General features: G+C 43.3%; 1 protein-coding gene across 2 annotated transcripts in view; it reads right to left on the bottom strand.

Annotated features, from left to right (window-relative positions):
- The window catches only part of RELN (reelin), a 522,908-nt gene that overhangs the window by 172,776 nt on the left and 335,277 nt on the right, over positions 1-14,855 (bottom strand). For both annotated transcript variants that reach the window (XM_070755186.1, XM_070755185.1), the window contains 2 exons: positions 10,480-10,631; positions 1,207-1,319 (listed from right to left, as the gene is read on the bottom strand). In XM_070755186.1, coding sequence (XP_070611287.1) covers positions 1,207-1,319; positions 10,480-10,631 — 265 coding nt within the window. The remainder of the gene's footprint in view (positions 1-1,206; positions 1,320-10,479; positions 10,632-14,855) is intronic.

Here is a 14,855-nt window from a genome sequence, read left to right as displayed (position 1 = left end):
GAGGTGGGTTTTAAGTTGTTTACGAAAGGCAAGGAGGGTAGGGGCAGTTCTAATCTCTGGGGGAGTTGGTTCCAGAGGGCCGGGGCTGCTACAGAGAAGGCTCTTCCCCTGGGTCCCGCCAGGTGACATTGCTTAGTTGGCGGGACCCGGAGAAGATCCACTCTATATACTACGGTAAGTAATTGAGTTGGAAGGAATCTTGGAGGTCCTCTAGTCAAGTCCCCTGTTCAAGCAGGAAATCTCCAGGCATCATAATGTGTGAACATGTTCAAATCAGCTCGTGAAAAGTTATTAATAATTTCATAAATTATCCACCCTTCCCAAGCTGAACCATATACATGGGGTGGACAAAGAAATGGAAACACTTGACTTTTTGGCATCATAATGTTTGGACATGTTCAAATCAATCAAAACTTGACATATTTTAATGTGTTTTTTTTTAAAAAAATCTGTTATTAGATATGTTTTTTTAAACTACCTTTTCCACCACAGAAATGTAAGGAAATTGGTTATAACCTTCTAGAAATGGCAGACCTCTCAGACTTTCAAAGAGGCCAAATTGTGGGTGTTCGAATGGCAGGCTAGGTATGCCTGGCAAGTTAGGTATGGTATGTATGTTATGGTATGGTGTGTATGTTTGGTTTTTTATAATAAGGTTTTTTTAGTTGTTTTTATTAATTGGATTGTTCATGTTGTTTTACCACTGTTGTTAGCCGCCCCGAGTCTGCAGAGAGGGGCGGCATACAAATCCAATAAATAATAATAATAATAATAATAATAATAATAATAATAATAATAATAAACTGGTCAGGTCTTCGTGCCGCTCTCAAATTTCCTGGGAGATTTTTCCGGGCTCGGGTTCTTAAGTAGAAAATGGTTCTTAAGAAGAGGCAAAAAAATCTTGAACACCCGGTTCTTATCTAGAAAAGTTCTTAAGTAGAGGCGTTCTTAAGCAGAGGTACCACTGTACTTATTTAATTAAATTTAATTCTTTTAAACTCTTTCACCCTCAGAGGCTAATTTTTTCTTTTCTTAATGGGTCTGAATTTTTAAGCATCCTACCATCAACTTTTAAAAGTGACCCATGATGCCTAAAAGAGTTTCAGAAAGTGCCATTAGCAAGATGTTTTTCACTTTACAATTCAGAGTCAGCCTGTTGTAGTCGATTCATTAATGCTCTTTCCAGGATACTTGTCGAATACTTACCCTGTGGGAAGCATAGGTCATGGTATCAAGAGTGATGTGATCTTTTTTCCCTTCAATTTTTGCGTATAATAGGACATCGTTTTCGTGAGCTTCTCCAGCGTCACAGCTTCCTCCTGGAATAAAATGCAGGGTGCATTAACTTTCTTTCTGTTTTAATAGGGACAATGGCAGTTTTGGGGGTTATGAAGGTACAGAACCGAACAGGACAGAACAGAACACTGATTGGCCAAGTGTGACTGGACACACAAGGAATTTGTCTTAGGTGCACATGCTCTCAATGTACATAAGGAGAATAAAATACATTCATCAAAAATAAAAAGGTACAACACTTAGTCGCGGTCACTAATAAGCTATCAAATTGTACTTGGAAACAAATAAAAGCAATATAAATTGAAAGATGCAAGCAACATGGTTATAGCAATGTGGGAAGAGATAGATAGATAGATAGATAGATAGATAGATAGATAGATAGATAGATAGACAGACAGATAGAGATAGATAGATAGATAGAGAAATAGAGAGAGAGAGAGAGAGAGAAAGAGATTTATTTATCTATCTATCTATCTATCTATCTATCTATCTATCTATCTATCTATCTATCTATAGATTAGATTAGATTAGATTAGATTAGATTAGATTAGATTAGATTTGTATGCCTCTCCGTAGACTCGGGGCGGATATTAGTAAGGAAGAGAATAATAATAGTAATACCGTCTTAGTAAATTATTTGACAATATTGTGGGAATTAGTTGTTTAGCAGAGTGATGGCATTTGAGAAAAAAAGTGTTCTTGTGTTTAGTTGTTCCGGTGTGCAATGCCCTATAGCAGTGGTTCTCAACCTGGGGATCGAGACCCCTTTGGGAGGTCAAGTGACCATTTCCCAGGGGTCACCTAAAATCATGGGAAAAGACAAATTTCCCATGGCGTTAGGAACTAAAGCTTCTATTCTGGTTCCTTGGAACATATTTTTACAATCCGCCCAACCAGGTGTTTACAATGGGGGCGTCCCTCTGACCTTCCTGCCAATCAGCTTAAAGCTCTGTTGGGAGAATTGGCGCTAGACTTATGGTTGGGGGGTCACCACAACATGAGGAACTGTATAAAGGAGTTGCGGCATTAGAAAGGTTGAGAACAACTGCCCTATAGCTCGTTTTGAGGGTAGAAGTTGAAACAGTTTGTGTACAGGATGTGAGGAATCCGTAAATATTTTCCCCGCCCTCTTTTTGACTCATGCAGTACAGTGATCCCTCGATTATCGCGAGGGTTCCGTTCCAAGACCCCTCGCGATAATCGATTTTTCGCGATGTAGGGTTGCGGAAGTAAAAACACCATCTGCACATGCGCGCCCTTTTTTCCATGGCCGCGCATGCGCAGATGGTGGAGTTTGCGTGGGCGGCGGGGAAACCCCGATCTTCATCTGCTCGCTGCTGCTGCGGCCGCCCAGCAGCTGATCTGCTCGGCGGCAGCAGCGAGGAGCCGAATCGGGCTTTCCCCTTTGCGTGGGCGGCGGGGAAACCCCGATCTTCGTCTGCTCGCTGCTGCTGCGGCCGCCCAGCAGCTGATCTGCTCGGCGGCAGCAGCGAGGAGCCGAATCTGGCTTTCCCCTTTGCGTGGGCGACGGGGAAACCCCGATCTTCGTCTGCTCGCTGCTGCTGTGGCCGCCCAGCAGCTGATCTGCTCGGCGGCAGCAGCGAGGAGCCGAATCGGGCTTTCCCCTTTGCGTGGGCGGCGGGGAAACCCCGATCTTCGTCTGCTCGCTGCTGCTGCGGCCGCCCAGCAGCGAGCAGACGAAGATCAGGGTTTCCCCGCCGCCCACGCAAAGGGGAAACCCCGGCTCCTCGCTGATGCCCCCGCTCGCCCGCCCACCCGCCCGCCAGCAAGAGGGGGAGAGATAGAGAAAGAGAGAGAAGGAAAGAAAGAGATGAGAGAGGGAGGAAGAGAGTGTGAGAGAGGAAGAAGCAAGAGAGAGAAAGAGAGAGAGAAAGAAAGATGAGAAAGGAAGGAAGAGAGTGACATCATCGGGTGGGAAAATTCGCGATATAGCGTTTCGCGAAGATCGAGATCGCGAAAATCGAGGGATCACTGTATACATGTCCTCAATGGAAGGCAGATTGATATCAGCAGTGGGTTGCCCCTGGTTCAGCCCAATTCTAAGAACCGGTAGGTGAACTGGTAATCAAGTGTTTTAGACCCCACTACTGGTTTGTTTGTTTGTTTGTTTGTTTGTTTATTTATTTATTTATTTGATTTTTATGCCGCCCTTCTCCTTAGACTTATATTTATATTAGGTTTATATTCGTTATCTCATGGTATGAAGTAGCATTATGCTGATGGAACTAAATGAATGCGAATAGGGTAGAATAGAATAGAATAGACTAGAATAGAATAGATAGAATAAAATAGAATAGAATAGAATGGAATAGAATTCTTTATTGGCCAAGTGTGATTGGACACACAAGGAATTTGTCTTTGGTGCAGATGCTCTCAGTGCACATAAAAGAAAATATAAATTTGTCAAGAATCATGGGGTACAACACTTAATGATTGTCATAGGGGTCAAATAAGCAATCAGGAAACAATCAATATTAACAAAAATCTTAAGGATACAAGCAACAAGTTACAGTCATACAGTCCTAAGTGGGAGGAAAAGGGTGATAGGAACGATGAGAAAAAAGTAGTACAAATAGAAAATTTAAAATTTAAAATTTCTATATATTTTTAAATGTTTTAGATGTGTTTTTTACTTATTATCTTACAATTGATATACAGTGTTCCCTCGATTTCCACGGGGGATGCGTTCCGAGACCGCCCGCGAAAGTCAAATTTCCGCGAAGTAGAGATGCGGAAGTAAATACACTATTTTTGGCTATGAACAGTATCACAAGCCTTCCCTTAACAATTTAAACCCCTAAACTGCAATTTCTCATTCCCTTAGCAACCATTTAGATTATTACTCACCATGTTTATTTATTAAAGTTTATTAAAAAAAATATTTATTAAAGGCAGACGAAAGTTTGGTGATGACGTATGACGTCATCGGGCGGGAAAAACCGTGGTATAGGGGGGAAAACCGCAAAGTATTTTTTAATTAATATTTTTGAAAAACCATGGTATAGCTGTTTTGCGAAGTTTGAACCCGAGGGACCACTGTATTCAAGTATTTTAAAATTAATGATAAAGTTAGGGGTTTTTTTTCCTTTTTTACTTATTAAAAATATAAAGATGACTTCTACTTTGAGAGGAGCGATTGTTGCTCCACTAAATGTTACATGTAATGTGTGTTTTGTCTGTCTTTGCAATTTAATAAAAAATATTATTAAAAAAAAGAAGTGCAGACTTAGTAAATAGTCTGACAGTGTTGAGCGGATTGTTTATTTAGCAGAGTGATGGCATTCAAGAAAAAACTGCTCTTGTGTCTAGTTGTCTTGGTGTCCAGTGCTCGGACAAGGGATTTGTCTTTGGTGCCTTTGCTCTCAAGTGTACACTAAAGAAAAGATAAAGCAACATCTGAATATCCCAACAACTCATTTTCGCACAATCGGTGTTTTCAGTGAGATCATCCAAGCTGTGCTGAGCTAACAGCTTTGTCTCGGAGTTCACAAGGTTGACTAAAGTCTCTTTCCTGTTTTCCGCCAGGTGTGGCTCTCCTGGATACAAAACAGACTCCCTTTCCTGATGTACTCCTGGTCCATCAGATGTTACAAACGGTATTTGATAACACTGGGGAAGAGCAATTTCGTTGTCTTAAATCTGTGACTTGTTTTCAACTAACTTTTGGCCCCTGGGTCCCAAAATAATCACAGGTTTTGTCTACCACATCAACTTTTTAAGCTACAGGATACCCTCAAAAGTCATGCGTATATAGGAAAGGAAAGTTAAAAACCTACCAAATATACTGTTTACAAGGAATGATTTTATTCATGCAAAGGCTATAATAGTTACTGCAAGTTAAATTGTGGTCATTCAAATACTGTAGTTGTGTTTTTTTTAATTGAATGGTAATTATACATATTAACGTAAATATTTTGCTTATAGCTATTTCTGGAGTGCGTAATCTGTGGACATTCTCGCTTGATGCTCCAAAAGTATAGTCAGCCATCATATGTACATCCCATCTATACCGTGCCTCAATGACTTTCAAATCTTGGTGGAATCGCTCATCCTGCTCATCCCTGGCTGCACCAAGATTTTCCAGGAAGTTAGCAAGATGGCTGTTAAAAAATGCAATTTGATGCTCAATGTCGTTTGGCGGGTCCCAGGAGAAGAGCCTTCTCTGTGGTGACCCCGACCCTCTGGAACCAGCTCCCCCCTGAGTTTAGAACAGCCCCCACACTCCTTGCCTTTCGCAAACTCCTTAAGACCCACCTCTGTCGCCAGGCATGGGGGAACTGAAATATCTTCCCTAGGCCTATACTGTTTATGTATGGTATGGTTGTGTGAATGTTTTTTTAAATTATGGGTTTTTAGCTTTCTAATTATTGAATTTATATTTTACACTGTTTTTCTGTTGTTGTTGTTGTGAGCCGCCTCAAGTCTGCGGAGAGAGGCAGCATACAAATTTAATAAATAATAATAATAATAATAATAATAATAATAATAATAATAATGTTGCCTAATTAACTATATTCTATATATAAGGTGTAGAGAGAAAAAACTTGATGTGGTAGAAGAAAACTAACTACAGTTTAATTAACTATAACAGTAGAGACCTTCAAATTTCTAGGTTCTATCATATCTCAAGACCTAAAATGGTCACCTAACATCAAAAACATCATCAAAAAAGCACAACAAAGAATGTTCTTTCTGCGCCAGCTCAGGAAGCTCAAACTGCCCAAGGAGCTGCTGATACAGTTCTACAGAGGAATCACTGAGTCTGTCATCTGCACCTCCATCACTGTCTGGTTTGGTGCTGCAACCCAACAGGACCGACACAGACTTCAGAGGAGAATCAGAACTGCAGAAAAAACAATTGCTGCCAACCTGCCTTCCATTGAGGACCTGTAGACTGCACGAGTCAAAAAGAGGGCGGGGAAAATATTTACTGACCCCTCACATCCTGGACACAAATTGTTTCAACTCCTACCCTCAAAACGTCGCTACAGAGCACTGCACACCAAGACAACTAGACACAAGAACAGTTTTTTCCCGAACGCCATCACTCTACTAAACAAATAATTCCCTCAACACTCTCAGACTTTCTACTAAATCTGCACTTCTATCCTACTAGTTTTTCTCATCATTCCTATCACCCATTTCCTCCCATGTTGACTGGATGACTGTAACTTGTTGCGTATATCCTGAGATTTTTATTAATATTGCTTCTTCATTGCTTATTTGACCCCTATGACAATCATTAAGTGTTGTATCACATGATTCTTGACAAATGTATATTTTATTTTATGTACGTTGAGAGCATCTGCACCAAGACAAATTCCTTGTGTGTCCATTCACACTTGGCCAATAAAAATTCTATTCTATTCTATTCTATTCTATTCTATAAAAAAGCTCAAAAATCAAACTCAAGAGAAATTGTGTTACAATTTCCCCCCCAGTGAATTGAGACAGAAGATCAGACTAATCCCCTTCCAGTAAGAACCTGTGTTTTTGTATCTTGTTGACAGTAAAAAAAAAACCCAGGTTCACAAGGGAAAACAGATCCATTCTATTTCCTTCCTCGTTCTTTCCATTTTGCTATTAATGGACGTTGTGTTGAAAAGATGAGTTTGTGGACGTTGCAGAACTCGTCCTGGGGGGAAACAGCTGCATGGTATTGCCAAATTTAAACCTGTTTGTTGATCCCAACCTTAGTTCTAATCATGGGCTTTTGGAGAAGGCAGCTGGACCTTCTGGATTTTTTTTTCTTTTGAAGAAGTTTCCCTTCTCATAGAAACATAGAAGACTGACGGCAGAAAAAGACCTCATGGTCCATCTAGTCTGCCCTTATACTATTTCCTGTATTTTATCTTAGGATGGATATATGTTTATCCCAGGCATGTTTAAATTCTGTTCCTGTGGATTTACCAACTACGTCTGCTGGAAGTTTGTTCCAAGGATCTACTACTCTTTCAGTAAAATAATATTTTATCGCATTGCTTCTGATCTTTCCCCCAGTTAACCTCAGATTGTGTCCCCTTGTTCTTGTGTTCACTTTCCTATTAAAAACACTTCCCTCCTGAAACTTATTTAACCCTTTAATATATTTAAATGTTTCGATCATGTCCCCCCTTTTCCTTCTGTCCTCCAGACTCTACAGACTGAGTTCATGAAGTCTTTCCTGATACGTTTTATGCTTAAGACCTTCCACCATTCTTGTAGCCCGTCTTTGGACCCGTTCAATTTTGTCAATATCTTTTTGTAGGTGAGGTCTCCAGAACTGAACACAGTATTCCAAATGGGGTCTCACCAGCGCTCTATATAGCGGGATCATAATCTCCCTCTTCCTGCTTGTTATACCTCTAGCTATGCAGCCAAGCATCCTACTCGCTTTCCCTACCACCCGACCACACTGTCCACCCATTTTGAGACTGTCAGAAATCACGACCCCTAAATCCTTTTCTTCTGAAGTATTTGCTAACACAGAACTGCCAATGCAATACTCAGATTGAGGATTCCTTTTCTCCAAGTGTATTGTTCTCATCCAAGAATCTTCTTCAGCTCTGACAAGACGGTGGGAAAATGGAAGGATTTATACTCCTTGTAGACAGCTCATCATTTGCATCCTTTTAGAGAGATCCTGAGGCCACATAGAGGTTTATCTGTGTCCTCAGGGTTTCCTGAGTGATGCAAATGGGCGTGGAGCCTTTTTGGCTATAGGATGTCTTTCTACCCTATGTCCATTCACTGTTGAAGACACATGCAGGCTTTGGGGGATGAGTCTGTATTGTCTCCATCTCAAACTGGTTAGAGTGCAACACTGCAGGCTACTTCAGCTAACTGCCTAGCTGTAGTTCAGCAGTTCAAATCTCACCACCGGCTCAAGGTTGATTCAGCTTTCCATCCTTCCGAGGTGGGTAAAATGAGGACCCAGAATAATAATAATAATAATAATAATAATAATAATAATAATAATAATAATAACAACAACAACAACAACAACAACAACAACAACAAAACAACAACAACAATTATTATTATTATTATTATTATTAATAATAATAATAATAATAATAATTTATTAGATTTGTATGCCGCCCCTCTCCAAAAACTTGGAGCGGCTCACAACAGCAAAACACAATGTACAAATCTAATGTTAAAAGCAATTTAAAACCCTTCTTATAAAAACAATCACACAACTTAACGAACCATACATAAAAAAACATAGTAGCTAAGGGGTGTATCAGTTTCCCCATGCCTGGCGACATAGGTGGGTTTTTAGGAGCTTTCGAAAGGCAAGGAGGGTGGGGGCAGTCCTAATCTCTGGGGGGAGTTGATTCCAGAGGCCCGGGGCCGCCACAGAGAAGGCTCTTCCCCTGGGTCCTGCCAGATGGCATTGTTTAGTCAATGGGACTTAAAGAAGGCCAACTCTGTGGGAACTAATTGGTTGTTGGGATTCGTACGGCAGAAGGCGGTCCCGAAGATATTCTGGTCTGATGCATGTAGGGCTTTATAAGTCATAACCAACACTTTGAATTGTGACTGGAAACTGATCGGCAGCCAGTGCAAGCCACGGAGTGGTGACAAGACATGAGCATATCTGGGAAAGCCCATGATTGCTCTTGCGGCCGCATTTTGCATGATCTGAAGTTTCCGAATACTTTTCAAAGGAAGCCCCATGTAGAGAGCGTTGCAGTAGTTGAACCTCAAGGTGATGAGGGCATGAGTGACTGTGAGCAGTGACTCCCGGTCCAAATAGGGCCGCAACTGGTGCACCAGGCAAACCTGGGCAAACTTCCCCCTCGCCACAGCTGAAAGATGTTTCTCTAATGTTAGCTGTGGATCGAGGGGGACACCCAAGTTGTGGACCCTCTCCGAGGGGGTCAGTAATCCCCCCCAGGGTAATGGACGGACAGATGGAATTGTCCTTGGAGGCAAGACCCACAGCCACTCCATCTTGTCAGGGTTTGAGCCTGTTGAGATTGTTGAGATTGTTGGGGGCAATAGGCGGATTCTGTAAAAAACGCTTAGAGAGGGCTATACTATGAAGCAGTATACAGTGATACCTTGTCTTACAAACTTAATTGGTTCCGGGACGAGGTTCTTAAGGTGAAAAGTTTGTAAGATGAAACATTGTTTCCCATAGGAATCAATGAAAAAGCGATTAATGCGTGCAAGCCCAAAATTCACCCCTTTTGCCAGCCGAAGCACCCATTTTTGCACTGCTGGGATTCCCCTGAGGCTCCCCTCCATGGGAAACACCATTTCCGGACTTCTGTGTTTTTGTGATGCTGCAGGGGAATCCCAGCAGGAGAATCACAGAATTGCAAAAACGAGCGCTTCGCTGGCAATGGAAGTCCGGAGGTGGGGTTACCCAGCGAAGGAAGCATCAGTGAAATTGCAGCATTGCAAAAACACCAAAGTCCTCGAAACCCCACCTCCGGACCTCTGTATTTTTGTGATGCTGCGATTTCACTGGGGCTCCCCTCGCTGGGAAACCCCACCTCCGGACTTCCTTTGCCAGCGAAGCACCCATTTTTGTGCTGCTGGTATTCCCCTGCTGGTATTCCCCTGCAGCATCACAAAAACACGGAAGTCCGGGGGTGAGGTTTCCCATGGAGGGGAGCCTCAGTGGAATCCCAGCAGCGCAAAAATGGGTGCTTTGCTGGCAACGGAAGTCCAGAGGCGGGGCTTCCCAGCGGCAGCGGTGGGTTTGTAAGGTGAAAATAGTTTGTAAGAAGAGTCAAAAAAATCTTAAACCCCGGGTTTGTATCTTGAAAAGTTTGTATCACGAGGCGTTTGTAAGACGAGGTATCACTGTATAACTTATCAGGAAAGGCCTCATGAACTCCATCTGTATAGTCTGGAGGACAGAAGGGAAGGGGGGACGTGATTGAAACATTTAAATATGTTAAAGCATTAAATAAGGTTCAGGAGGGAAGTAGAGAATAGATGGAGGTGGGGCCAGTCAGAGGTGGTGTTTACCGGTTCTCCAAACTATTCAAAATTTCCACTACCGGTTCTCCAGAACCGATCAGAACCTGCTGAAACCCACCTCTGTCCTTTTACCCCTTTTAGCGTGGAGAAACAAGTGGGAGATTGACTCATCATCCAATATACTGTAGGGAAATATGAAATAATGTGCACATGATTAAGAAAGATTAATGGGCACCTACTTACCCATGCTGAAATAAAACCTCAGATTTCCATAACCTGTCATGTCCATGTATGGAGTGCATAGCTTTCTTTCTCCTTCTCTGAGGAACACAGCAGAAGAACCCGATTCCAGGGTCCCACATTCGTTGCCGATGATTGCTCCAGATATCTCCCACCTAAAGACATCAGAGAGGTAAGGATCAGTTCATTTCTGGACTCAGTTCAAAAATAAGGGGTTTCGCCTCTTTTGAAGCGACTGGGGCAGAGGTCCTCAAACTTGGCAATGTTAAGACTGGTGGACTTCAACTCCCAGAATACATAGCATTGGACCAGAATATCTCCGGGACCGCCTTCTGCCGCATGAATCCCAGCGACCGATTAGGTCCCACAGAGTTGGCCTTCTCCGGGTCCCATCAACTAAACAATGCCGTTTGGCAGGGCCCAGGGGAAGAGCCTTCTCTGTGGTGGCCCCACCCTCTGGAACCAGCTCCCCCCAGAGATTAGAACTGCCCCCACCCTCCTCGCCTTTCGTAAACTCCTTAAAACCCACCTTTTTTGTCAGGCATGGGGGAATTGAAACATCTCCCCCGGGCCTATACAGTTTATGTATGGTATGCTTGTGTGTATGCTTGCTTTTAATAATGGAGCTTTTAGTGTTTCTTTTAAATTATTAGATTTGTTATATATTGTTTATTATTGCTGTGAGCCGCCCCGAGTCTACGGAGAGGGGCGGCATACAAATCTAATAAAATAAATAAAATAAATAAAATAAATAAAATAAATAAAATAAATAAAATAAATAAAATAAATAAAATAAATAAATAAAATAAATAAAATAGATAAATTAGATAGATAGATAGATAGATAGATAGATAGATAGATAGATAGATAGATAGATAGATAGATGGCTGGAGAATTCTGGGAGTTGAAGTCCACGAGTCTTAAAATTGCCAGGTTTGAGGACCCCTGCTCTGGAGCCTGGGGAGCAGTGGTTCCCAAAACATGGCAACTTAAAAACATGTGCACTCCAACTCCCAGAATTCTCCAGCCAGCATAGCATAGCTATACATAGCATAGCAAAGCTGGCTGGAGAATTCTGGGAGTTGAAGTCCAGAAGTCTAGTTGCCTTCAGACGTTGTGGGACCTCTATCACTGGAGGCTTTCAAGAACTGGACTGCCATCTGTCAGAAATGGCGTAGGGTCTCCTACGCAGGGCAGGGGGTTGGGCTAGATGATCTACAAGGTCCCTTCCAACTCTGTTACTCCCTATATCTGGTTTTGCTTGGGACATCCAATCATATACTGTAAATTTCCTTATAGCCTCATTGACTGCATGGTTCTTCATATTATAAAGGCAGTTGATTTGCAGATAGGGTGAAAACTGGCCAAATTAAGTTTTTAAAGACAGGATTTATAATGTTTCGATTAGTATGCATGGATTCCATAAAGTAAATGTGTTGAAATGAGCTAACAAAATCCGGATTGCTGCTTTATGGGGATATGTCCCAGGAAACCCATTTAGCCTAATGTTGACTGGCAATTAGAACTGCTTAATTGGAACAGATGCCCCATCACTTATAACCGTTAAGAGATACCATTCTGCAATTTAAAATGGTGAAATGATACCCGTGTTTACCGCCGCGCTCAACGAGTGGCAAATTTCTAACTAACCTCAAAAAAACTTTGGGCGGATCTGAAAGTTCGCAAGGCCTTAAGTAGCGTCGGGTACTTTACACATTTAAAAAAAAACACAGGAGGGGCGTCAAACTCGATTCAACTGAGGTCCACAGTACAGTTCAATTCAATTCAATTCAATTTATTAGAAAACTCGGGGCGGCTCACAGAAGAAGTATAAAACAAAGCATATAGAACAAATCTAATATATTAAAAGTAGCAACTAAAACCGTATACAGTGATACCTTGTCCTAAGAACTTAATTGGTTCCGGGACGAGGTTCTTAAGGTGAAATGTTTGTAAGACGAAACAATGTTTCCCATAGAAATCAATGGAAAAGCGATTAACGCGTGCAAGCCCAAAATTCACCCCTTTTGCCAGCGGAAGCGCCCGTTTTTGTGCTGCTGGGATTTATTTATTTATTTATTTATTTATTATTTGGATTTGTATGCCGCCCCTCCCCTCCATGGGAAACCCCACCTCCGGACTTGTGTGTTTTTGCAATGCTGCAGGGGAATCCAAGCAGGGGAATCCCAGCATCGCAAAAACAAGCGCTTCGCTGGCAATGGAAGTCCAGAGGTGGGGTTTCCCAGCGAAGGGAGCATCAGTGAAATTGCAGCATCGCAAAAACACTGAAGTCCTCGAAACCCCACCTTCGGACCTCTGTGTTTTTGCGATGCTGCGATTTCACTGAAGTTCGGAGGTGGGGTTTCCCATGGAGTCCCCTCAGGGGAATCCCAGCAGCGCAAAAACGGGTGCTTCGCTGGCAACGGAAGTCCGGAGGCAGGGAATCCCATTGGCGGGGGTGGGTTTGTAAGGTGAAAATAGTTTGTAAGAAGAGGCAAAAAAATCTTAAAACCTGGGTTTGTATCTCAAAAAGTTTGTATGATGAGGCGTTTGTAAGACGAGGTATCACTGTATAACACGCAGTCAGACAGTCCAATTACACCATACATCACATTTATTGGTCAGAGGGGCAAGGTCTAATTGCCCCAAGCCTGGCGACATAGATGAGTCTTAAGACTCTTGCGGAAGGCGAGGAGGGTGGGGGCAGTACGAATCTCTGGGGGCAGCTGATTCCAGAGGGTTGGGGCCCCCACATAGAAGGCTCTTCCCCTAGGCCCCGTCAAATGACATTGGTTGACGGGACCTGGACAAGGCCAACTCTGTGGGACCTAACCGCCCACAGGGATTTATGAGGCAGAAGGCGGTCCCGTAGGCAAGTTGTGTTTGACCTAAGGGGGCTGTGGGCGGGGCTAGGAGGGCATGGCCAGGATGGGCATGGCCACCTCAATGTCACTTGTCGAGGCGCCATTTTCAGCCACAACAGCCTCTTGCAGCACTCTGCCAGTGAAAATGGAGTCTAGAGAGACTGTAGGTGGCCCACTAAGGCTGTTTTTGGCTGCAATGGCCTCTAGTAATCCTCTGAGCCCACCACTAGCTGGTCCTTCACTACCAGGGCGTCCCAATAGGCCAGATCTAAGCATTTTAATTGTATAGGAGAGTGATGGCAAACCTTTTTTCCCTTGGGTGCCGAAAGAGCATGTCTGCACGCTATCGCGCATGCGCGAGTGCCCACACCCATAAGTCAATGCCTGGGGAGGGTGAAAACAACTTCCCCCACCCCTGGAGGACCTCTGGAGGCCAGAAACGGCCTGTTTCCCAACTTCTGGTGGGCCCAGTGGGCTCATGTTTCGCTCTTTCCAGGTTCCAAAGGCTTCCTTGGAACCAGAGGAGGGTAAAAACGCCCTCCCCCATCTCCCCGGAGGCTCTCTGAAAGCCGAAAACATCCTCCCAGAGCCTCTGTGCAAGCCAAAAATCAGCTGGCTGGTACATACATGCAAGTTGGAGCAGAGCTAGGGCAATAGCTCGCGTGCCAGTAGATATGGCTCTATGTGTTGCCTGTGGCACCCGTGCCATAGGTTTGCCATCACTGGTATAGGGGATAGCTATTGAAACATTAGCTTATGATTTTTATAGATGAATGTTCTTGATATTCAGTTAATTTTAAATACAGTGGTACCTTGGTTCTCGAACACTTTGGTTCTCGTACATTTCGGATACCGAACAAAATTTTCGGCAAAAATTTGCTTCGGTATCTGAACAAAAATTCAGATACTGAACAACCACAGAAAATTTTGTTTGTTATCCAAAATGTTACCGCCCGCTTAACAGCCTCCCAGTCTCTATAGTCTAACCTCTCCAAGCTGCAGGAAGGCTGGGGGCGGCTGCAATACCGGCAGCTTCAGGGGGCTCCTTTCCTCAGTGCTTCATCTTGTGCACCAACTTTCTCCTTCCCGGCGGCAGCGGTGGCGACAGCAGCGGCTTCCCTTCGAGGAGCAGCAGCGCCGGGAACGTCACGTGATGAAGGGAAGCCGGTGGAGCCATCTCAGCAGTTGCCACCGCTCCACCGGCTTCCCTTCATCACATGACATTGTTGTTGTTATTAAATAATAAATAATAATATTGTGAATGCTCCAATACTGGAAGTTTTTAAGAAGATGGGTGGCAGGAGGGGGTTGGACTAGCATCTATCACCACCAACACTCATTCTTTTGTCCGGCAGTCCGTTTCAGGAATCATCTGCTTATAAAACGGGTGTTTGCAAAGAATTCATCAACAGCAGATGTGGAATTGCGTCTCGGCCGTTACGAAACCCTCCTGCGAACTGACACAGCATGTTCGGCTGTGCGTTTTTCTTAACCGTCTGGCTGTCACAGCATGAA

The sequence above is a fragment of the Erythrolamprus reginae genome, chromosome 6 (genome assembly GCF_031021105.1).
Source record: "Erythrolamprus reginae isolate rEryReg1 chromosome 6, rEryReg1.hap1, whole genome shotgun sequence".
In the NCBI taxonomy this organism is placed as follows: domain Eukaryota; kingdom Metazoa; phylum Chordata; class Lepidosauria; order Squamata; family Dipsadidae; genus Erythrolamprus; species Erythrolamprus reginae.
Note: the sequence above shows the minus strand (reverse complement) of the source record. Positions and strands in the feature narration are given on the sequence as shown.